The 25260-nt window shown below is 46.1% G+C and overlaps 1 protein-coding gene across 1 annotated transcript; it reads left to right on the top strand.

The window, feature by feature from the left end:
• The first annotated feature begins 3299 nt into the window (after positions 1 to 3299).
• Positions 3300 to 4280, top strand: LOC137544580 (olfactory receptor 52Z1P-like). Its single transcript, XM_068265678.1, has one exon. It carries the CDS (start codon positions 3300 to 3302, stop codon positions 4278 to 4280), a length of 981 nt encoding a protein of 326 aa, XP_068121779.1.
• The last annotated feature ends 20980 nt before the right edge of the window (positions 4281 to 25260 follow it).

Genomic DNA, 25260 nt, shown 5'->3' on the forward strand with positions numbered 1-25260 from the left:
ATATTCATCCCAGTCACCCAGTGGCCAATTGTGTAAAGTTTGGGAACCCTGCCATGTTAAAAATGTAGTTGTTGGCACCGCCCACTTTTTCTAACCTTGACATACAGTCACTCAGTTATCAACAGATTGGTTAAAAGAGGCTCCCTGGTGGTTTATAAAAGCACTTAAAAGCAGTTTAAAATTGACAAAATATTTTGAGGTGGCTTACCTCAAATAACGAAAATCTTTGATGAAACAAAGGATTTTTATTAATAGCACAGGCAACGCGTTTCACGGGTCTGAGCCCGCTTCCTCAGGCCAAATAACAGTGCCGAGCTACAACGAAATAGTCAACATAGGGAGCCTTTACGAATTTGGACCCCAGTCACCCAGTGACCAACTGTACCAGGTTTGAGGAATCTGCTTTTCACAGTATAAGAGAATGGTAGCAGATGATATATTCCCTTTGAAAATCAAAAGGTGAATTTTTATTGGCTGTTGTAGGCTCCACCCACCTTCCAAAATCTTAATCTCAGTCACCCAGTGACCAACTGTGCAAAGTTTGAGAACCCTGCCATTAACGGTGTAAAAATGGCTGCAGTTTATATTTTCCCAATAAAAATTTTTTGGGCTCCGCCCACTGTTTGTAACCTTGACACACACAGTCACTCAATGACCAAGTTTGTGAGCTTTTAGGTTCCTGGCATAAAAAATATGTGAATGGAAGCACTTTATTCACCAAAAAAATCTGATTGGCTGTATGTGGCCCCACCCCTTTAGTGAATTTGGACCCCAGTCACCCAATGACCGACTGTAGCAGGTTTGAAGCCTCTGCCATTAAAAGTGTAAGAATAACAGCAGTTTAAATATTCCCCTTGAAAATCAATAGGTGAATTTTGATTAGCTGTTGTAGGCTCCACCCATTTTCTTGAATCGTAATCGTATTCACCCAGTGACCAAGTGTACCAAGTTTGAGAACCCTGCGATTAACAGTCTAAGAATGGCTGCAGTTTACATTTTCCCATTTAAATGAATGGCTGAAATTTGATTGGCAGTTTTATGCTCCGCCCACTTTTCCTGGATTTGTAACCTCGGTCACCAAGTGACCAACTGTGCCATGTGTGGGGACTCTGGCTTGGTTACTGTGAGAATGGGAGCCCTTTACATTTTTTCCATTGACTTGAATGGGTGAAATCTGATTTGCTGTTTTTAGCTCCGCCCACGTGTGCAGGAGGGCCGCGAGACCCCCAGAACATATCATCCCAGGTAGTAAGGGATCTGTGTACCAAGTTTCATTCAAATCGGTCAAGCCGTTTTCGCGTGATCGCGACACACACACACGCACACACACACGCACACACGCACGCACGCACACACACACACACGATTTTATATATATAGATGACAGTCGTATCATCTGCAAACTTAACAATTATGTATGGATAGGCTGGCAGTCATGGGTGAAAAGTGCATAGAGTAGAGGGCTTAATACACAGCCCTGTGGCACGCCAGTGCTCAGGGTAAGGGTGGAGGATGTCTGTTTTCCTAGTCTGACAGTTTGAGGGTGATTAGTAAGGAAGTCCAATAACCAAGTACATATGGAGGGAGCAAGACCTAGTGTATGGAGTTTGTTGGTCAGCTGGCTAGGTACAATGGTGTTAAATGCTGAGCTGTAGTCAACAAAGAGCATCCTAACATAGGAGTTGGGCTTTTCCAGGTGTGAGAGGGCAGCATGGAGAGCTACACAGATGGCATCCTCAGTCGATCTATGCTTTCACTCCAGTGGTAACTTGAGATGGAGTCTACAGCCCACACAAGTGGTTGAGGTAGTGCAGCTCATCCAGAATGGCACATCAATGTAAGGTGTGGCAAGAAGTTTTGCTGTGTGTGTCAGCGTAGTTTCCAGAGCATGGAGGGGATACCAGGAGTCCAGGAGACAGGCCAGTACATCAGGAGACATGGAGGAGGCCGTAGAAGGGCAACAACCCAGCAGCAGGACCGCTATCTCCGCCTTTGTGTAAGGAGGAACAGGAGGAGCACTGCCAGAGCCCTGCACAATGACCTCCAGCGGGCCACAAATGTGCGTGTGTCTGCTCAACGGTCAGAAACAGACTCCATGATGGTGGTATGAGGGCCTGACATCCACAGGTGGGGGTTGTGCTTATAGCCCAACACCAGTCAGGATGTTTGGCATTTGCCCGAGAACACCAAGATTGGCAAATTCGGCACTGGTGCCCTGTGCTCTTCACAGATGAAAGCAGCTTCACACTGAGCATGTGACAGACATGACGAGTCTGGAGATGTCATTAAGAACGTTCTGCTGCCTGCAACATCCTCCAGCAGGACCGGTTTAGCAGTGGGTCAGTAATGGTGTATGGTGGCAATTCTTTGGGAGGCCGCACAGCCCTTCATGTGGTCGCCAGAGGTAGCCTGACTGCCATTAGTTACCAAGATGAGATCCTCTGACCCCTTGTGAGACCATATGCTGGTGTGGTTGGTCCTGGATTCCTCCTAATGCAAGACAATGCTAGACCTCATGTGGCTGGAGTGTGTAAGCAGTTCCTGCAAGATGGAGGCATTGATGCTATGGACTGGCCCCGCCCATTCCCCAGACCTGAATCCAACTGAACACATCTGGGGCATCTTGTCTCGATCCATCCGCCAACGCCACGTTGCACCACAGACTGTCCAGGAGTTGGTGGATGCTTTATTCCAGGTCTGGGAGGAGATCCCTGAAGAGACCATCCGCCACCTCATCAGTAAGATGCCCAGATGTTGTAGGGACATCATACAGGCACATGGAGGCCACACACACACTACTGAGACTAATTTTGTCTTGTTTTAAGGACATTGCATCAAAGTTGGATCAGCCTGTGGTGTTTTTTTCCCACTTTAATGTTGAGTGCGACTCCAAATCCAGAGGCTCTTTGATAAATTTGATTTTCATTGATAATTTGTGCGATTTTGTTGTCAGCACATGCAACTATGTAAAGAATGAAGTATTTAATAGGAATATTTCATTCATTCAGATCATTCAGATTCATTTGGAGCAATATATATATATATATATATATATATATATATATATATATATATATATATGGCTCCCTCTAGTTTAGTTTATAACACCAACAACTTTAAAATGAAAATTTTGACGTACATTGTTTTTGATAACTCTTCCTTGTAGTAATTATCTTTATATCTGGAGTTTTAGCTTTTAATTTATTTACCTTTTTAGTGTTTTTGCAGAGTGTATTACTTTTATATAGTTGTGGTTTTTAGCTGATGGTGAGTTTAGCTCTTCTTGTCAATAACAGATGATGCTCCCCATTCCCAACAATAGCCACTACATGCCACCCACATTTGTCTTGATTGGCATCCCCGGGTTGAATGATGGAACAGTCCTCAGTACATCCATTGTCTTCTGTTTCCTCTACATTTTGGTTATCCTAGGAAATGGTGCCATATTGTATGTTATCAAAGTCGAGAGGACTCTTCACACCCCCATGTTCTTCTTCCTCTCCATGTTGGCAATTAATGACATAGTCTTCTCTACTTCCACTGTGCCCAAGACACTGGGGATCTTCTGGCTGAACGATGGTCTTATTGATGCTACCAGCTGCCTCATACAAATGTTCTTTGTCCATGGTCTTTCTGTCGTTGAGTCGGGGATCCTCGCCTCTATGGCCTACGACCGTTTGATGGCAATCTGTTACCCTCTCCGATACCACTCTGTCCTCACTGCCTCGTTGCTCAAAAAGATTGCATTTGCCATCCTGATCAGGGCCACTGTGCTCAACATGCCATTTCCACTTTTGGTGGTGCAATTGCAGTACTGTGGTAACAATATCGTGGAACACTCATACTGTGATCACATGGCTGTGGTCAACGTGGCCTGTAGCGACAAACGAATAGACAGTTTATATGGGTTAGTATTGTCCGTTTCTGTCTGTGGCTTTGACTTATCCTTTATTGGACTATCCTACTCCATGATCTTGAGATCCATCTTCAAAATGCCCACTAAGGACGCACGGCAAAAAGCCATTGGGACATGTGGCTCTCACATCTGCGTGATCATCAGTGCCTACTTGCCAGCATTGTTTACTTTTGTTGCCTACAGGTTTGGAGGAACGACAATTCCCCCTAATGTCCATATATTCGTGGCCAACATTTACAACTTGGTCCCAGCTTTCCTGAACCCCATTATCTATGGGGTAAGGACCAAACAAATTCAACAACATGTGTTGCACATCCTAACTTACAATGTAAAGAAGCTGTTTGGTCATCTTGCCAAAGAGTAAATTGATGCTCCTGTTGATGTAGGTATGTAATTTCAAGGGCCTCTGTACATGTTCTGTGGTTAAGTTTCACTTCCGAAAAAGCAGACATCTTCCCACCTTTGCAGAGGCACTTTAAAGGGCATCCGAGGTGAAAATAAACTGATGAGAAAAACAATTAGATCTATCCTCCTTCTCCTAAAAATTACCACTTTTTTTTAGATATCTCGGTTTTATTTTATATTTACATTTAGTTTTTACTGTTTCATTGTCTCTGCTCAATGACACCTTCACTGAAGGATACCAAAGCTCAAATCTATGAATTTTTTACCCATTGTATCTCTTTCCTGCTCTCAGAAGCCATTTACTGACAGGAAAGTGTTTATGGCTGTAATTACTTATCAGTGATGGTTATGTCTCTTACATACCTCAGGTTTAACTCTTTCAGGCAGAGAAATAAGAAAAGGAACACAGCCTTTTCTATCCCATCATGTCACATGTCACCTTGGTTGTTCTTTAAGTTCAAGATGGAGTCTCCTTGTTCTCTGTCTGTAGAAAAGTGCCAACATTCTATCAATTTCAGCTCATTCAGCCTTCAAACAACATGAAACTATTCAGAACTGTTTCTTTCTTTCTGTTGTGTTGGAGGACTCAGAGAGTGTAGAGTTAGTTGGAGGGAAAGATGAGGGATTTGATTTGTATTCAGGAAAGCACAGCTGTGATCATAAAATCCATTTAAAAGGGGAAAAGGGAGGTAGTGGTGGGGTTACCTCTCCAACTAGACTCTAAATCAGTCAAAGATCTGCAAAAATACTTTTATTTGTTATGAATAAAAGTGTTTTTGCTCATTATTAACTGTTTTCGAGTCTACTTGGGGAGGTAATTCCTCCACTACCTACCTTCAGGGCCGGCCTTTGACCTGAGCGACCTGTGCCATCGCTCAGGGCGCCGGCTTCCAGGGGGCGCTCCTGCCGCCTGGCCGCATGTAGCTGGCTGTGTCCATCTCGCTCCGCCCCCCCCCCCCCCCCCCCCCGTGCGGCCACCGTGATGGAGGGGGGAGCCGCGGGGAGAGCAGCCCGTCCTCTCCCTCCCTCCTCTCCGGGCGCTCTCCGTGCTCCCCCCTGCAGAGTGCAGACTGCAGCCAGCAGTGAGAACAACTCACCTCCCTGGTTCCGATCGCCGGCGCCTCTCACTTGCCGCTGGTCTCCTCTTGTACATTGTCACTGATGCACAATAAACTTCCTGCTTAACAGGAAGTTTACTGTGTATCAGTGTCAATGTACAAGAGGAGACCAGCGGCAAGTGATACACCGTGAGAGGCGCCGGCGATCGGAACCAGGGAGGTGAGTTGTTCTCTCTGCAGTCTGCAGCAGCATCGGAGGGGGGAGCACGGAGGGTGGCCCGGAGAGGAAGGGAGGGAGAGGTCGGGCTGCCCTCCCCGCGGCTCCCCCTCCAGTATGAGGGGAGGGGAGCACCTACCTACCTACCTACCTAATCTATACTGGGGGCACCTACCTATCTAGCCTGTACTGGGGGGGCAGCTACCTATCTAATCTATACTGGGGGGCAGGCAGCTACCTATCTAATCTATACTGGGGGCACCTACCTATCTAGCCTGTACTGGGGGGGCAGCTACCTATCTAATCTATACTGGGGGGCAGGCAGCTACCTATCTAATCTATACTGGGGGCACCTACCTATCTAGCCTGTACTGGGGGGGCAGCTACCTATCTAATCTATACTGGGGGGCAGGCAGCTACCTATCTAATCTATACTGGGGGCATCTACCTATCTAACCTATACTGGGGGGGGCAGCTACCTATCTAATCTATACTGGGGGGCACCTACCTATCTAACCTATACGGGGGGGGGGGGCAGCTACCTATCTAATCTATACTGGGGGCACCTACCTATCTAACCTATACTGGGGGGGGGGGGGGGCAGCTACCTATCTAATCTATACTGGGGGCACCTACCTATCTAATCTATACTGGGGGCACCTACCTATCTAACCTATACTGGGGGCACCTACCTATCTAACCTATACTGGAGGGGCAGCTACCTATCTAACTTATACTGGGGGCAGCTACCTATCTAACCTATACTGGGGGCACCTACCTATCTAATCTATACTGGGGGCAGCTACCTATCTAACCTATGCTGGGGGCAGCTACCTATCTAACCTATGCTGGGGGCAGCTACTTATCTAATCTATACTGGGGGCAGCTACCTATCTAACCTATACTGGGGGCAGCTACCTATCTAACCTATACTGGGGGCAGCTACCTATCTAACCTATACTGGGGGCAGCTACCTATTGTAACCCTGTGTGTGTGTCATTGCAACAGACACACACACCAAGGGTTACAGATGCATTTACTTTTTGTGAAAGTGCTGCTGTAAAGGGAACCTGCAGGTGCTGTCAGGTGGAGCCCATGAGCAGGAAAGAAGAGAGAGAAGCTGGGCATGTGCAGGGAGGAAGTAACAGTTGAGTTTTACAGTTGAAGGCTAGTGAGGGGGAGGAGTTAAGTAGCCATGGAGACTGAGGTGATGAGGCAGCAAGAAAAAAAGTGTGTCACGATACTATACTGTACTGCAGCAAGAAATACGCTTGATTTGTGAGGAAATAGAGTAGAGACACGGGAAGAGACCAGCCATTGGTGAGACGGTCTGAGCAAGGCAGAGGCACAGACAAGTAAGCACTTACCGGAAACTGAACTAAGGAAGAGAAAAAGAGCTGCAGACATTACATGAGAGGAGAGAGACCACTCACAGCTACAGGCCAGTAAAGAGCAGCAATACTGGAGAGATAAGCCAGAAGAGAAACAGTAAGCAATAAGAAAGAAAGACAAGGATATTAAAATGTACCTGTAACAGAGAGAGATAACAGAAACCAGCAGAGACATTACAGTGACACAGAGACAACAGGACAGCAATGCATACAAGAGTGACACAGAGCAACAAGTGACAGGATTACAGAAAAGGAGTGAAGACTGCAGTGCAGTGTCTGAAGAGATTGTGTGACAACAGCTGGCAGACAAAATACAGAGAATACAGCGGTGCTTCTTATACATTAAGTGATCATTCACAATTATCAATTCAACATATTTGTCTCATCCTGGATGTTGCTAGGTAACCACCAGACATTTCTCTACTTTCCCTTCTGTCCTATGCAAGAATTCAGATCCACTTTAAAAAGACAGCAGTGAAGAAGTGACAAATAGCAGAGTGCTGTGTATGGAAAATTCTGGCAAGTAAATGCTAATAAACTGAATTACTTATATGGTTCCTGAACTAGCCCTGATCCTAACAGGCTGAAGATAAGAAGTTTATGAATGTTTTGTCACTAAACTATTTTTTTATCCATATCATTTAATACAAATATTTCTTAAAAAGAACTTGATTGGTGTCTGGAGGATTTCTTTACAGTTAAAGCATTATAGAGGTGTTACATTTTGGCGTACAGTCGGCAGGATATTACCTAAGTGCCTTAAAACTGGAAGATGGAGTCTCAGCCTACACTACCCACCAGAAATGATGCTTCAGCTACTCAGGCTGCAGGAGAATGGTCAGCAAGCTACACATCAGTGTTGACCATGACTGCTATTGGGATGTTAGCTGCATATCTACCAAGGTTCAATGGTTATAATATGGCCCTGAGAGAGTGGAGTGAAAGAATAGAGAGTGCTGTGCAGGCTTATAAAGTGCCCATAGAGCTGCATATGGAAATAGCAGTTATAACTTTGGAGGGAGATGCTCAACGAACAGTAATTAATGCTAAATTGCCCACACCAGTATCGCTGAAACAAATTATCGAGGTATTGGAAGACATATATGGAGATCCTACAGAGCTGCATTTATGGAGAAAGAGATTTGTTGACAGAATTCAGAAGGATAACGAAAATATTCCTCAGTTCGCCAATGCCTTACAAGAAATAATGAGTGGACTACAGATAAAAGAGGAAAAGGAAAGAGGACAAACTACCACAGATTCTGCTGTGTGGCTGAGAGATCAGTTTATATGGGGATTAAGGAGCAACTTTATTAAAAGATCCTTAAAACAGAAAGTAGAATATTCTCCAAGTTTGAATTTCCGGACACTTCAAAGCTTAGCTATCAAGCTCAGTCAGGAGGAAGAAACCAATCAGCTGGGAACACTGCAACAAAACACCACTATGATTACTCATACAAATTCAGCAGTTGAATTCATAACCAATAATACTCAGGGGAAATTGAGAGAAATAAAAACAACACTCAAAGAACTAAGTGAAGAGTTAGCCAAAATGAAACAAAACATGGAGAAAACTGAACTCAGAACAGAACATTCAAGGTGGAGATATAGAAACACGGAGGAATCAGGATGTTGGATCTGTCACCATAGTGATCACACTGCAAGAGACTGTGGAAGAGGTTTTCAGAGAAAATCAAGGAATTCTGCAGTGGTGGTCCGCATGGCAGGACAAAAGATGAAGGCTTCAGAGAAATGGAAGGAAGATAAGCTAAAGAGAAAAAATAAGGTCATCGCAACCAAAGTTCTAGGCATTGTCAAATGGTTTCATGTGCGAAATGGATACGGATTTTTAAATCGGAATGACACCAAAGAAGATGTGTTTGTGCACTGGTCTGCCATGAAGAAGAACAACCCCAGGCATTATCTTTGCAGTCTAAGAGATGGAGATTTGGTTGAATTTGACGTTGTGGAAGGACGGAAAGGTACAGAAGCCGCTAATTTAACTGGCCCTGGTGGAACTCCAGTTCAAGGTAGCAAGGATGCAAGACGTTGGAGACCATATAAGCCTCAGGGACACTATGGTGATTATCACTTGAAGAGCTTCTTGTACAGCCAGAAACAAGGAGGAGCAAAATACCCTGTACAACCTACTTTATATGAAGAATTTAGACAGAGGTGTGATCCAGATTCATCTGTTCCTCAACCAGGAAGAACAACAAGTGATACTGAAAGTTTTCTGGAAGCTGGAACTAATGAAGGAAACAAAAGTAAGAATCCAGATGAACCTATTATTCATGCTCAGGGTAGAGCACCAGAAGATTTAGGCCATCAGAAGGCTGAAGACTGTGAAAGTAGTCGGATAAATAGAGAAATACCAGGACCTAGTCAGCAAGTAATGATTAACGACTTCTTAGTAGGAGATGAAGTATTACAACATAGAACAGATACTTCTCGAAGAAAGGAAGTGGAATTGTATTGGCAACCGATGCTACAACCTCAACGGCTCAAGCGTTCTAAACGGACACAGTGTTCATCGGAAACCATTCAGCTTACAAACGTCAAGGTAGCTCAAGGCAAAGAGTTTGAGAAGTCAGAGAAGGGAGAGCAAAGGTGCTCTACACAAACAGAACTAGACCACGAGTCAAAATGGAAAAATACTCAACATTCCCCACTTCCTGAACAGTTCGGATTATATGTAGACACTGTGACTTGGTTAAAAGAAAAATTGTAGGGACTACAATTTGAAAAAAAGGGGGTGAATGTAACCCTGTGTGTGTGTCATTGCAACAGACACACACACCAAGGGTTACAGATGCATTTACTTTTTGTGAAAGTGCTGCTGTAAAGGGAACCTGCAGGTGCTGTCAGGTGGAGCCCATGAGCAGGAAAGAAGAGAGAGAAGCTGGGCATGTGCAGGGAGGAAGTAACAGTTGAGTTTTACAGTTGAAGGCTAGTGAGGGGGAGGAGTCAAGTAGCCATGGAGACTGAGGTGATGAGGCAGCAAGAAAAAAAGTGTGTCACGATACTATACTGTACTGCAGCAAGAAATACGCTTGATTTGTGAGGAAATAGAGTAGAGACACGGGAAGAGACCAGCCATTGGTGAGACGGTCTGAGCAAGGCAGAGGCACAGACAAGTAAGCACTTACCGGAAACTGAACTAAGGAAGAGAAAAAGAGCTGCAGACATTACATGAGAGGAGAGAGACCACTCACAGCTACAGGCCAGTAAAGAGCAGCAATACTGGAGAGATAAGCCAGAAGAGAAACAGTAAGCAATAAGAAAGAAAGACAAGGATATTAAAATGTACCTGTAACAGAGAGAGATAACAGAAAACAGCAGAGACATTACAGTGACACAGAGACAACAGGACAGCAATGCATACAAGAGTGACACAGAGCAACAAGTGACAGGATTACAGAAAAGGAGTGAAGACTGCAGTGCAGTGTCTGAAGAGATTGTGTGACAACAGCTGGCAGACAAAATACAGAGAATACAGCGGTGCTTCTTATACATTAAGTGATCATTCACAATTATCAATTCAACATATTTGTCTCATCCTGGATGTTGCTAGGTAACCACCAGACATTTCTCTACTTTCCCTTCTGTCCTATGCAAGAATTCAGATCCACTTTAAAAAGACAGCAGTGAAGAAGTGACAAATAGCAGAGTGCTGTGTATGGAAAATTCTGGCAAGTAAATGCTAATAAACTGAATTACTTATATGGTTCCTGAACTAGCCCTGATCCTAACAGGCTGAAGATAAGAAGTTTATGAATGTTTTGTCACTAAACTATTTTTTTATCCATATCATTTAATACAAATATTTCTTAAAAAGAACTTGATTGGTGTCTGGAGGATTTCTTTACAGTTAAAGCATTATAGAGGTGTTACATTTTGGCGTACAGTCGGCAGGATATTACCTAAGTGCCTTAAAACTGGAAGATGGAGTCTCAGCCTACACTACCCACCAGAAATGATGCTTCAGCTACTCAGGCTGCAGGAGAATGGTCAGCAAGCTACACATCAGTGTTGACCATGACTGCTATTGGGATGTTAGCTGCATATCTACCAAGGTTCAATGGTTATAATATGGCCCTGAGAGAGTGGAGTGAAAGAATAGAGAGTGCTGTGCAGGCTTATAAAGTGCCCATAGAGCTGCATATGGAAATAGCAGTTATAACTTTGGAGGGAGATGCTCAACGAACAGTAATTAATGCTAAATTGCCCACACCAGTATCGCTGAAACAAATTATCGAGGTATTGGAAGACATATATGGAGATCCTACAGAGCTGCATTTATGGAGAAAGAGATTTGTTGACAGAATTCAGAAGGATAACGAAAATATTCCTCAGTTCGCCAATGCCTTACAAGAAATAATGAGTGGACTACAGATAAAAGAGGAAAAGGAAAGAGGACAAACTACCACAGATTCTGCTGTGTGGCTGAGAGATCAGTTTATATGGGGATTAAGGAGCAACTTTATTAAAAGATCCTTAAAACAGAAAGTAGAATATTCTCCAAGTTTGAATTTCCGGACACTTCAAAGCTTAGCTATCAAGCTCAGTCAGGAGGAAGAAACCAATCAGCTGGGAACACTGCAACAAAACACCACTATGATTACTCATACAAATTCAGCAGTTGAATTCATAACCAATAATACTCAGGGGAAATTGAGAGAAATAAAAACAACACTCAAAGAACTAAGTGAAGAGTTAGCCAAAATGAAACAAAACATGGAGAAAACTGAACTCAGAACAGAACATTCAAGGTGGAGATATAGAAACACGGAGGAATCAGGATGTTGGATCTGTCACCATAGTGATCACACTGCAAGAGACTGTGGAAGAGGTTTTCAGAGAAAATCAAGGAATTCTGCAGTGGTGGTCCGCATGGCAGGACAAAAGATGAAGGCTTCAGAGAAATGGAAGGAAGATAAGCTAAAGAGAAAAAATAAGGTCATCGCAACCAAAGTTCTAGGCATTGTCAAATGGTTTCATGTGCGAAATGGATACGGATTTTTAAATCGGAATGACACCAAAGAAGATGTGTTTGTGCACTGGTCTGCCATGAAGAAGAACAACCCCAGGCATTATCTTTGCAGTCTAAGAGATGGAGATTTGGTTGAATTTGACGTTGTGGAAGGACGGAAAGGTACAGAAGCCGCTAATTTAACTGGCCCTGGTGGAACTCCAGTTCAAGGTAGCAAGGATGCAAGACGTTGGAGACCATATAAGCCTCAGGGACACTATGGTGATTATCACTTGAAGAGCTTCTTGTACAGCCAGAAACAAGGAGGAGCAAAATACCCTGTACAACCTACTTTATATGAAGAATTTAGACAGAGGTGTGATCCAGATTCATCTGTTCCTCAACCAGGAAGAACAACAAGTGATACTGAAAGTTTTCTGGAAGCTGGAACTAATGAAGGAAACAAAAGTAAGAATCCAGATGAACCTATTATTCATGCTCAGGGTAGAGCACCAGAAGATTTAGGCCATCAGAAGGCTGAAGACTGTGAAAGTAGTCGGATAAATAGAGAAATACCAGGACCTAGTCAGCAAGTAATGATTAACGACTTCTTAGTAGGAGATGAAGTATTACAACATAGAACAGATACTTCTCGAAGAAAGGAAGTGGAATTGTATTGGCAACCGATGCTACAACCTCAACGGCTCAAGCGTTCTAAACGGACACAGTGTTCATCGGAAACCATTCAGCTTACAAACGTCAAGGTAGCTCAAGGCAAAGAGTTTGAGAAGTCAGAGAAGGGAGAGCAAAGGTGCTCTACACAAACAGAACTAGACCACGAGTCAAAATGGAAAAATACTCAACATTCCCCACTTCCTGAACAGTTCGGATTATATGTAGACACTGTGACTTGGTTAAAAGAAAAATTGTAGGGACTACAATTTGAAAAAAAGGGGGTGAATGTAACCCTGTGTGTGTGTCATTGCAACAGACACACACACCAAGGGTTACAGATGCATTTACTTTTTGTGAAAGTGCTGCTGTAAAGGGAACCTGCAGGTGCTGTCAGGTGGAGCCCATGAGCAGGAAAGAAGAGAGAGAAGCTGGGCATGTGCAGGGAGGAAGTAACAGTTGAGTTTTACAGTTGAAGGCTAGTGAGGGGGAGGAGTCAAGTAGCCATGGAGACTGAGGTGATGAGGCAGCAAGAAAAAAAGTGTGTCACGATACTATACTGTACTGCAGCAAGAAATACGCTTGATTTGTGAGGAAATAGAGTAGAGACACGGGAAGAGACCAGCCATTGGTGAGACGGTCTGAGCAAGGCAGAGGCACAGACAAGTAAGCACTTACCGGAAACTGAACTAAGGAAGAGAAAAAGAGCTGCAGACATTACATGAGAGGAGAGAGACCACTCACAGCTACAGGCCAGTAAAGAGCAGCAATACTGGAGAGATAAGCCAGAAGAGAAACAGTAAGCAATAAGAAAGAAAGACAAGGATATTAAAATGTACCTGTAACAGAGAGAGATAACAGAAAACAGCAGAGACATTACAGTGACACAGAGACAACAGGACAGCAATGCATACAAGAGTGACACAGAGCAACAAGTGACAGGATTACAGAAAAGGAGTGAAGACTGCAGTGCAGTGTCTGAAGAGATTGTGTGACAACAGCTGGCAGACAAAATACAGAGAATACAGCGGTGCTTCTTATACATTAAGTGATCATTCACAATTATCAATTCAACATATTTGTCTCATCCTGGATGTTGCTAGGTAACCACCAGACATTTCTCTACTTTCCCTTCTGTCCTATGCAAGAATTCAGATCCACTTTAAAAAGACAGCAGTGAAGAAGTGACAAATAGCAGAGTGCTGTGTATGGAAAATTCTGGCAAGTAAATGCTAATAAACTGAATTACTTATATGGTTCCTGAACTAGCCCTGATCCTAACAGGCTGAAGATAAGAAGTTTATGAATGTTTTGTCACTAAACTATTTTTTTATCCATATCATTTAATACAAATATTTCTTAAAAAGAACTTGATTGGTGTCTGGAGGATTTCTTTACAGTTAAAGCATTATAGAGGTGTTACACTATCTATACTATACTGAGGGAACCTACCTATCTAACCTATACTGGGGGGGCAGCTACCTATCTAACCTATACTGGGGGGGGGGGGGGCAGCTACCTATCTAATCTATACTGGGGGGGGGGGCAGCTACCTATCTAATCTATACTGGGGCAGCAGCTACCTATCTAATCTATACTGGGGGCAGCAGCTACCTATCTAATCTATACTGGGGGCAGCAGCTACCTATCTAATCTATACTGGGGGCAGCAGCTACCTATCTAAGCTATACTGGGGGCAGCTACCTATCTAACCTATACTGGGGGGGGCAGCTACCTATCTAATCTATACTGGGGGCAGCTACCTATCTAACCTTTACTGTAGGCAGATCCCCCCTTTAGTGTATATAGGCTTAGGCTACTAGTCTTACAGTCGCAGATCCCCTTTTAGTGTATTTAGGCAGCAGATCCCCCCCCCCCCCCCATTAGTGTATGTGTGTGGTGCGTTCACACGCGAAGAGGATGAATTTGGGGGGGGGGGGGGGCACCAAAATCTGGTTCTGCTCAGGGCGCTGTGAAACCTAAGGCCGGCCCTGCCTACCTTTTCCCCTTTTAAATGGATTATACGTTTTTTTACTCCGCTTTTGGCGCCTGTTCATTTACTTATCACGTGGTGTAGTCCACCCTTGGTGAAAGAGTGTTACCTCATATTTCATGTCTACAGAGTGTGACTTTTAACCTGAGTGCAGTGCTGGGCCGAAATTACGCATGAGCGTAATTACGCATCGTAATTCACTACAAATTTACGCGTAAGTTACGGTCTTACGTGTACTCATTTACGCGTAAGCCGTAAAGCGGTATCGTAATTACGCCGTCTACCGTAATTGTGTTGATATGCGTAATTTTATGCTAACTTACGCGTAATTTTACACGTAATTACTAACGTACAACTCCCCTTTTCTAAGAGTAACCAATCAGTCAACATGTTTGGTTCGGAGCTACATCCTAAGCAACCAATAGTATCTTCTCCTGCCCTTCAGTATATAAGCTGTCAGCCATGATCTGTGTTCTTTGTGGGTTGCGTGCCCGGAACGCATACGCACGCGTACGTTTTGACGCATACGGATGATGCGTACGCAGTAGTTGTCAGTGACGTCTATTGCGTACACATCATCCGTGCATGCGTCAAAACGTACGCGTTAATGGGTATTACGACACTACTCGTAACATCGTAGCGTAAGCGCCTACATTACGGTATCCTTACGCGTAACTGCGTAAGTTAACGCGTAATTACAGTGATGATCCGTAGATAATTTCCTACACCATAACCGTAATTGCATAATATGTAATAGCGTACAATTACGCGTAATGATCCGTAAGTGTAGATTTTTCCATTACGACCAGCACTGCCTGCCATTGCAGTGGTTGCCTTGGTGGTAACCCTCCTTTGTGAGTGCCCATCTTTTATTTATTGTATTTACTTGGAATGTAACATTCTACTACACTATTATGGGCTCTCAACTGTTCTTGTTTTTGCTTTACACAGCTGTGATCTATCTCAGGACATGCAGGTAGGGTCATTATTATTAATGTACAAGTTCAGCGACCATGTGAGTCTAGTAACCCATTTTTACTTCACACTCCTATTTTAGTGCTTTGAATCCATTCATACATTGCTGGCTCTGTTTACATATTTTTTACCGTTTTATCCATCTGTGGTGGAGGGTTGGTACACCTACACCTCAGGAAACAACTTCTTGACCCGAATGTGGTCCATTTTGGTCTCCCCACCCGTCTGGTCACCAGGTGGGATTAGGTGAACTGGACACTTTGGCAGGCATGTCATAGACTGTAATGGTGAATGGTGGTCTTATGGCGCCAAGCTGGTCAGTTGATTGCCCAATACTAGCAAATGGGGTTCTGGCTGAACGAGTTCACTCACTCTGGGTCACAGTGTGAACATTCATGCCGTAAGGTGTGCATTTGAAAGTTTGTGGATGGGCGACTGGGCGTAAATGGGTGAACACAAGGACGTATACGTGCGCACACGTTTTCATGCCAAACATCATACTGAACCCCTGGAGAGAACCATTCACCAGCTGATGCAGTATTGCAGCTTGTTCTGTGTGTGCTTTTTTGTGATATGCAACTCAAAGCTCTGCTGCCAAATGACACCTGAGAACCCGCTCTATTGCCAGCCCCTGCCTGTCTGACTACCACCCTGCTGATAGCTCTGTATCCAGCTGATTACCTGCCCTCCTGGCTCGTTACCCAGGATTCCCTGTACCCACTCCAGGGTCCATCCATAGTAAGCAGCGAGGGAAATTGTCCTCAACACTACGGCCTATCCAGCTGCAGGTATGTGACAAGTTACACAACACATTCCAATCCTTGTAGCAAAATAACAAGTGACAACAAGCACACAGCTACAGCCAACAGCAGAATAACAGGGTTACATTTAACAAAGACATTTGTGCATCCAATGTAAAGTATATTCTAGGTATGTATAAGAAAGAGAGGCTTGCACTAAGTCATGGTTACTTGGTTTATCCACAGTGTAGTTTGCCTTCTTATTGGTTTATCCAGTGGTCGGGGAGATTCATATGGTGGGACATTTCATTCTACCTAAGGGGGAGTCTTTACATCGTTTGCAGCACTATACAAAGTACATAGTCATGTCTGCTAACACTAACTTATCCCTGCTTACTCCTAACACTAACCTCTCCCTCTAGATTGTAAGCCTTTGGGCAGGGTCCTCCTCCTTTTGTGTCCTACCTGATATTGCACCTCCATTACTGTGCACCCATGCTATGCATTTGAGTGAACCTAACTTGCCTAATCTCCATGCTCCCATCCAGTGACTGACTAAGCATTACCTTGTACTCATACTGTGCTGTGTGATCTCCATGCTCCCATCCAGTGACTAAGCATTACCTTGTACTCATACTGTGCTGTGTGATCTCCATGCTCCCATCCAGTGACTAAGCATTATCTGGTACTCATACTGTGCTGTGTGATCTCCATGCTCCCCTCCAGTGACTAAGCATTACCTTGTACTCATACTGTGCTGTGTGATCTCCAGGCTTCATCCAGTGACTGACTAAGCATTACCTTGTACTCATACTGTGCTGTGTGATCTCCATGCTTCATCCAGTGACTAAGCATTACCTTGTACTCATACTGTGCTGTGTGATCTCCATGCTCCATCCAGTGACTAAGCATTACCTTGTACTCATACTGTGCTGTGTGATCTCCATGCTCCCCTCCAGTGACTAAGCATTACCTTGTACTCATACTGTGCTGTGTGATCTCCATGCTCCCATCCAGTGACTAAGCATTACCTTGTACTCATACTGTGCTGTGTGATCTCCATGCTCCCATCCAGTGACTAAGCATTACCTGGTACTCATACTGTGCTGTGTGATCTCCATGCTCCCCTCCAGTGACTAAGCATTACCTTGTACTCATACTGTGCTGTGTGATCTCCATGCTTCATCCAGTGACTGACTAAGCATTACCTTGTACTCATACTGTGCTGTGTGATCTCCATGCTTCATCCAGTGACTGACTAAGCAATACCTTGTACTCATACTGTGCTGTGTGATCTCCATGCTCCATCCAGTGACTAAGCATTACCTTGTACTCATACTGTGCTGTGTGATCTCCATGCTCCATCCAGTGACTAAGCATTACCTTGTACTCATACTGTACAGTGTGATCTCCATGCTCCATCCAGTGACTAAGCATTACCTGGTACTCATACTGTGCTGTGTGATCTCCATGCTCCATCCAGTGACTAAGCATTACCTTGTACTCATACTGTGCTGTGTGATCTCCATGCTCCCCTCCAGTGACTAAGCATTACCTGGTACTCATACTGTGCTGTGTGATCTCCATGCTCCATCCAGTGACTAAGCATTACCTTGTACTCATACTGTGCTGTGTGATCTCCATGCTCCCATCCAGTGACTAAGCATTACCTTGTACTCATACTGTGCTGTGTGATCTCCATGCTCCATCCAGTGACTAAGCATTACCTTGTACTCATACTGTGCTGTGTGATCTCCATGCTCCATCCAGTGACTAAGCATTACCTTGTACTCATACTGTGCTGTGTGATCTCCATGCTCCCCTCCAGTGACTAAGCATTACCTTGTACTCATACTGTGCTGTGTGATCTCCATGCTCCCCTCCAGTGACTAAGCATTACCTAGTACTCATACTGTGCTGTGTGATCTCCATGCTCCATCCAGTGACTAAGCATTACCTGGTACTCATACTGTGCTGTGTGATCTCCATGCTCCATCCAGTGACTAAGCATTACCTTGTACTCATACTGTGCTGTGTGATCTCCATGCTCCATCCAGTGACTAAGCATTACCTTGTACTCATACTGTGCTGTGTGATCTCCATGCTCCATCCAGTGACTAAGCATTACCTTGTACTCATACTGTGCTGTGTGATCTCCATGCTCCCCTCCAGTGACTAAGCATTACCTTGTACTCATACTGTACTGTGTGATCTCCATGCTCCATCCAGTGACTAAGCATTACCTGGTACTCATACTGTGCTGTGTGATCTCCATGCTCCATCCAGTGACTAAGCATTACCTTGTACTCATACTGTGCTGTGTGATCTCCATGCTCCCCTCCAGTGACTAAGCATTACCTTGTACTCATACTGTGCTGCGTGATCTCCATGCTCCCATCCAGTGACTAAGCATTACCTTGTACTCATACTGTGCTGTGTGATCTCCATGCTCCCATCCAGTGACTAAGCATTACCTTGTACTCATACTGTGCTGTGTGATCTCCATGCTCCCATCCAGTGACTAAGCATTACCTTGTACTCATACTGTGCTGTGTGATCTCCATGCTCCATCTAGTGACTAAGCATTACCTTGTACTCATACTGTGCTGTGTGATCTCCATGCTCCATCCAGTGACTAAGCATTACCTTGTACTCATACTGTGCTGTGTGATCTCCATGCTCCCATCCAGTGACTAAGCATTGCCTTGTACTCATACTGTGCTGTGTGATCTCAATGCTCCATCCAGTGACTAAGCATTACCTTGTACTCATACTGTGCTGTGTGATCTCCATGCTCCCATCCAGTGACTAAGCATTACCTTGTACTCATACTGTGCTGTGTGATCTCCATGCTCCCCTCCAGTGACTAAGCATTACCTTGTACTCATACTGTGCTGTGTGATCTCCATGCTCCATCCAGTGACTGAGCATTACCTTGTACTCATGCTGTGCTGTGTGATCTCCATGCTCCCCTCCAGTGACTAAGCATTACCTTGTACTCATACTGTGCTGTGTGATCTCCATGCTCCATCCAGTGACTAAGCATTACCTGGTACTCATACTGTGCTGTGTGATCTCCATGCTCCATCCAGTGACTAAGCATTACCTTGTACTCATACTGTGCTGTGTGATCTCCATGCTCCCCTCCAGTGACTAAGCATTACCTGGTACTCATACTGTGCTGTGTGATCTCCATGCTCCATCCAGTGACTAAGCATTACCTTGTACTCATACTGTGCTGTGTGATCTCCATGCTCCCATCCAGTGACTAAGCATTACCTTGTACTCATACTGTGCTGTGTGATCTCCATGCTCCATCCAGTGACTAAGCATTACCTTGTACTCATACTGTGCTGTGTGATCTCCATGCTCCATCCAGTGACTAAGCATTACCTTGTACTCATACTGTGCTGTGTGATCTCCATGCTCCCCTCCAGTGACTAAGCATTACCTTGTACTCATACTGTGCTGTGTGATCTCCATGCTCCCCTCCAGTGACTAAGCATTATCTAGTACTCATACTGTGCTGTGTGATCTCCATGCTCCATCCAGTGACTAAGCATTACCTGGTACTCATACTGTGCTGTGTGATCTCCATGCTCCATCCAGTGACTAAGCATTACCTTGTACTCATACTGTGCTGTGTGATCTCCATGCTCCATCCAGTGACTAAGCATTACCTTGTACTCATACTGTGCTGTGTGATCTCCATGCTCCATCCAGTGACTAAGCATTACCTTGTACTCATACTGTGCTGTGTGATCTACATGCTCCCCTCCAGTGACTAAGCATTACCTTGTACTCATACTGTACTGTGTGATCTCCATGCTCCATCCAGTGACTAAGCATTACCTGGTACTCATACTGTGCTGTGTGATCTCCATGCTCCATCCAGTGACTAAGCATTACCTTGTACTCATACTGTGCTGTGTGATCTCCATGCTCCCCTCCAGTGACTAAGCATTACCTTGTACTCATACTGTGCTGCGTGATCTCCATGCTCCCATCCAGTGACTAAGCATTACCTTGTACTCATACTGTGCTGTGTGATCTCCATGCTCCCATCCAGTGACTAAGCATTACCTTGTACTCATACTGTGCTGTGTGATCTCCATGCTCCCATCCAGTGACTAAGCATTACCTTGTACTCATACTGTGCTGTGTGATCTCCATGCTCCATCTAGTGACTAAGCATTACCTTGTACTCATACTGTGCTGTGTGATCTCCATGCTCCATCCAGTGACTAAGCATTACCTTGTACTCATACTGTGCTGTGTGATCTCCATGCTCCCATCCAGTGACTAAGCATTGCCTTGTACTCATACTGTGCTGTGTGATCTCAATGCTCCATCCAGTGACTAAGCATTACCTGGTACTCATACTGTGCTGTGTGATCTGGTATTTCTTGTATTCCTGTATTGTCATATTGCTGTTTGTCACCCCTAAATATTGTCTGTAACCTAAACTAATGTCCAGCGCTGCGTAATATGTTGGCGCTTTATAAATACAATAAATAATAATAATACCCTTTCCTACACCTAACTCTAATCTACCTATGCCTGCCTAACACTAACTTACCCTCTATCTATGGCTAACACTAATCTACCCCTAACTATGCCTAACACTAACCTACCCCTACCAACACCTAACACTAACCTTCCCTTACCTACACCTAACATTAATCTAGCCCTACCAACACCTAACACTAACCTACCTCTCCCAACACCTAACACTAACCTTCCCTTACCTACACCTAACACTAACCTGCCCCTACCAACACCTAACACTAACCTTCCCTTACCTACACCTAACATTAATCTAGCCCTACCAATGCCTAACAACACTACCCCTTACTCACTGCTCTTTGTTTTATTTGGCCTTCCAGGTCTAGAAATACTCCATGTCTCTTGGATGGACATCATGGTCTTCTTTGGAAATATTATCATCCTTCATGCACCCGCACTCCTCTTCCTTTGTAAGCTGCCAGTATCTGATATCATTCTATGTTATTCCATCCATTCAGTGGTGCTCTGCCTCTGGTGTGACCTCAGGAAGACGAGCTTCAGAGTTTACCTAAATAAAATGTTCTTCATCCAATCCTTCATCACAACGTACTCCGGACTTTTGTTGGTGATGGTCTTTCACCAATACCTGGCCATTTGTACTCCACTCAGGCATTCTACCATCTTGAACAGCAGAATGATTCTTATACTAGGACTTTTGGTAGTGCTGTGTGTAGTATGATATTGCCTCTTTACCATGTCACTGTGTGGAGGTTACCCTTTTATGATACCAACAGCACTCCTCACTCTTTACTGCGAGTTCCCGGCTGCCATCAAGCTAACTTGTGGAGATTCTTTCATCATCAAGACTTTATTTGGACAATTATATCCAGAGCTGGGACAAGGTCCTCCAGCACCCAAAGCTGAGACACCAAAGTGCGCCCTTCTCTCTGCTTCAAACACAATTAGGAATGATAGCTGAGTGAGTTGTGTGGCCCCTCCTACACTGCGCCCTGAGGCTGGAGCCTCTCTCGCCTCTGCCTCAGCCCTGCGCCCCCTCCTACACTGCGCCCTGAGGCTGGAGCCTCTCTCGCTTCTACCTCAGCCAAGCCTTGTGTGCGTCCCCTCCCACACTGCGCCCTGAGGCTGGAGCCTCTCTCGCCTCTGCCTCAGCCCTGTCCCTCCTCCTACACTGCGCCCTGAGGCTGGAGCCTCTCTCGCCTCTGCCCTGCACCCCCTCCTATACTGCACCCTGAGGCTGGAGCCTCTCTCGCCTCTGCCCTGCACCCCCTCCTACACTGCGCCCTGAGGCTGGAGCCTCTCTCGACTCTGCCTCAGCCCCGCCCCCCTCCTACACTGCGCCTGAGGCTGGAGCCTCTCTCGTATCTGCCTCGGCCCTGCGCCCCCTCCTACACTGCACCCTGAGGCTGGAGCCTCTCTCGACTCTGCCTCAGCCCCGCCCCCCCTCCTACACTGCGCCTGAGGCTGGAGCCTCTCTCACCTCTGCCTCGGCCCTGCACCCTCTCCTACACTGCGCCCTGAGGCTGGAGCCTCTTTCGCCTGTCTCAGCCCCGCCCCCGGAGCCCCTCCTACACTGCGCCCTGAGGCTGGAGCCTCTCTCGACTCTGCCTCAGCCCCGCCCCCCCTCCTACACTGCGCCTGAGGCTGGAGCCTCTCTCACCTCTGCCTCGGTCCTGCACCCTCTCCTACACTGCGCCCTGAGGCTGGAGCCTCTTTCGCCTGTCTCAGCCCCGCCCCCGGAGCCCCTCCTACACTGCGCCCTGAGGCTGGAGCCTCTCTCGACTCTGCCTCAGCCCCGCCCCCCTCCTACACTGCGCCTGAGGCTGGAGCCTCTCTCGCCTCTGCCTCGGCCCTGCACCCCCTCCTACACTGTGCCCTGAGGCTGGAGCCTCTCTCCCCTGTCTCGGTCCCGCCCCCGGAGCCCCTTCTACAATGTGCCCTGAGGCTGGAGCCTCTCTCGCCTCTGCCTCGGCCCTGCACCCTCTCCTACACTGTGCCCTGAGGCTGGAGCCTCTCTCGCCTCAAGAGTATCTCAAGAATCTATTTAAACAACCAGGCTGTAAATTCCAAGGTAAATAGTATATATTTTATTAAAATGACAACAAGTAATTTTTGGGCTATTTACCTGTATTGAGTACCGCAGAGTGAACCTTGCTTTTCTGGAGAGACGTTACCCACAGGAACCATATTGTTTTAGTAAGATTAGGTTGTGATAACCATTTTCTCTCTCCAGGCTTAAGGCAGCCATACACTGGTCGATGTGCCATCAGATCGACCAGCTGACAGATCCCTATCTGATCGAATCTGATCAGAGAGGGATCGTATGGCTGCCTTTCCTGCAAACAGATTGTGAATCGATTTCAGCCTGAAACCGATCACAATCTGTTGTGGTGGTGCTGCCGCCGCTCCCCCCGCCGGTATACATTACCTGAGGCTGGCTCCCGGGCGTGATGTCCCCGTCATGTGGCACCTCCGGCATCCGCATAGAACTTAAGCTATCACACCAGTGACAGCGGAAGTTCAAATAGAGCGCCCTCTAGTTGTACTTCCGCTGTCACTGGCATGACAGCGGAAGTTATACGAGGATGCCGGAGGTGCCATGACGGGAGCAGTGACGGACGGGATGCCCGGGAGCCAGCCTCAGGTAATGTATACCTGATCGGATCGGCCGCCGCTAGCGACGCGCTCCCTACCCGCGGGCGATCGAGGGTAATTTCCCGCACGGCGCGATCGACGGACCGATCCGATTTCGGGAGGAAATCGGATCGGCGGGTGCGTGTTGCGCGAACGATTGGCAGCAGATTCGATCCCAGTGATCGAATCTGCTGTCGAAACTGCCGCAAATCGGGCCAGTGTATGGCCACCTTTAGTGTAGTCAGAAGTGATCTCAGCCCTTATAACTGAGAGGCGGCGGCAGCTCTTCCATAAGATCATGTGCCGTAAATTGTATGTGTGTCTGCATGCTCAGTAGCCTGTCCGTGTACCCTATTCCAGCTACTGTGGTCTGTGGGCTGAAGCAGATACGGAGGCATTAAGCGGCCTGGCCACTAGGGGGCTGTGTGACACCACACCCACGCACAGCGAAAATAATGCACCTCAAACAGGGCCGGATTTGTACTTTTTACCGCCCAAGGCCAACTATATCGTCTGTATGGTTGTTACCTCTGTGTGCCCCAATGAGAATTCAACTTACTTTCCATCATTGGTGTCACAGACAATAGCTATTTTAGTAATATGCGTATAGAGTATATGTTATGTTTTGAACTTTTATGGTATGTTTGCCATCTCGTTGATGATGGACCCAATGTGTCACCATGAGAGTGAGGCTGATGTGTACCTGCAGGATAGAGCTTACAGGTCTTGCAGGGACAGCACAAGTACAGGACAGAGAGTTCAAAGGTTAAAGCTGTCCTTGTAGATAGAGATGGCTGCATAGAACAGCATTACTGCCACTCACTGAGCCGCCCCTAAACTTCTGGTGCCCTAGGCCATGGCCTATGTGGCCTTGCCAGAAATCCGGCCCTGACCTCAAAGCTGCATCGCAGCCCTGCCTGTATGTCCCTGAGCTACACCCCAGATAGGAAGCAGATACAGAGGCACTAAGCGGCCTGGCCACTAGGGGGCTGTGTGACACCACACCCACGCACAGCGAAAATAATGCACCTCAAAGCTGCATCGCAGCCCTGCCTGTATGTCCCAGAGCTACATCCCAGATAGGAAGCAGGATGTTTCGGTGCACGGTGCTCATCGCAGGCGTCATATAGCAGCAATGTTATCTTGCATGGGGCGCGTAAGAGTAATTCAGGGCTCCGGCCTCCCTCTGAGTTGCGCCGAATAGTATTTAACGCCCCTGGGGAGTTAAGCGGCAGCAGGGAGAGCCGTCATTAGGATCGCCCTGCGCCCAACTCACCGACGGCGCACTAAGACGCACAACCCAGATCACCCTGCCTCTCCCTGTATACAAGAACAAACACTTACCTCTCCTCTCGCACATCATCCTGATATGACCCTCGCAACCCTATACAGAGGACAAAGCCTAAAGGTGTCCACACATCTGACAATGTATGGGCAGATTGACCCAGAGACAGAAGTCTCATCGAATATTACCGGATATAGATCTGCTCCCTGCCCATACACCACAGGCAGATTCCCGGTCAATTGCAGCATGAAATCTCGTGGAAATCGCGTTTGTGATGCCGCATTCGCTGCCTTCCCGACTCCCTGCGCTGTCCCCCTTGTGTAAAATGAGCTCCCTGGTGTCCTGTGCAGTATACCTGTCAGTGTTCCCGCTAGCTCCGCCTCCTCGCTGACTACCATAGACACTCCCCATGTGGTTGCTAGGGCAACATGGGCATGTGTGTCATGTCACACCCAAGTATACGCCGGCAACCACGTGG

This window comes from Hyperolius riggenbachi, chromosome 2 (assembly GCF_040937935.1).
Source record: "Hyperolius riggenbachi isolate aHypRig1 chromosome 2, aHypRig1.pri, whole genome shotgun sequence".
In the NCBI taxonomy this organism is placed as follows: Eukaryota; Metazoa; Chordata; class Amphibia; order Anura; family Hyperoliidae; genus Hyperolius; species Hyperolius riggenbachi.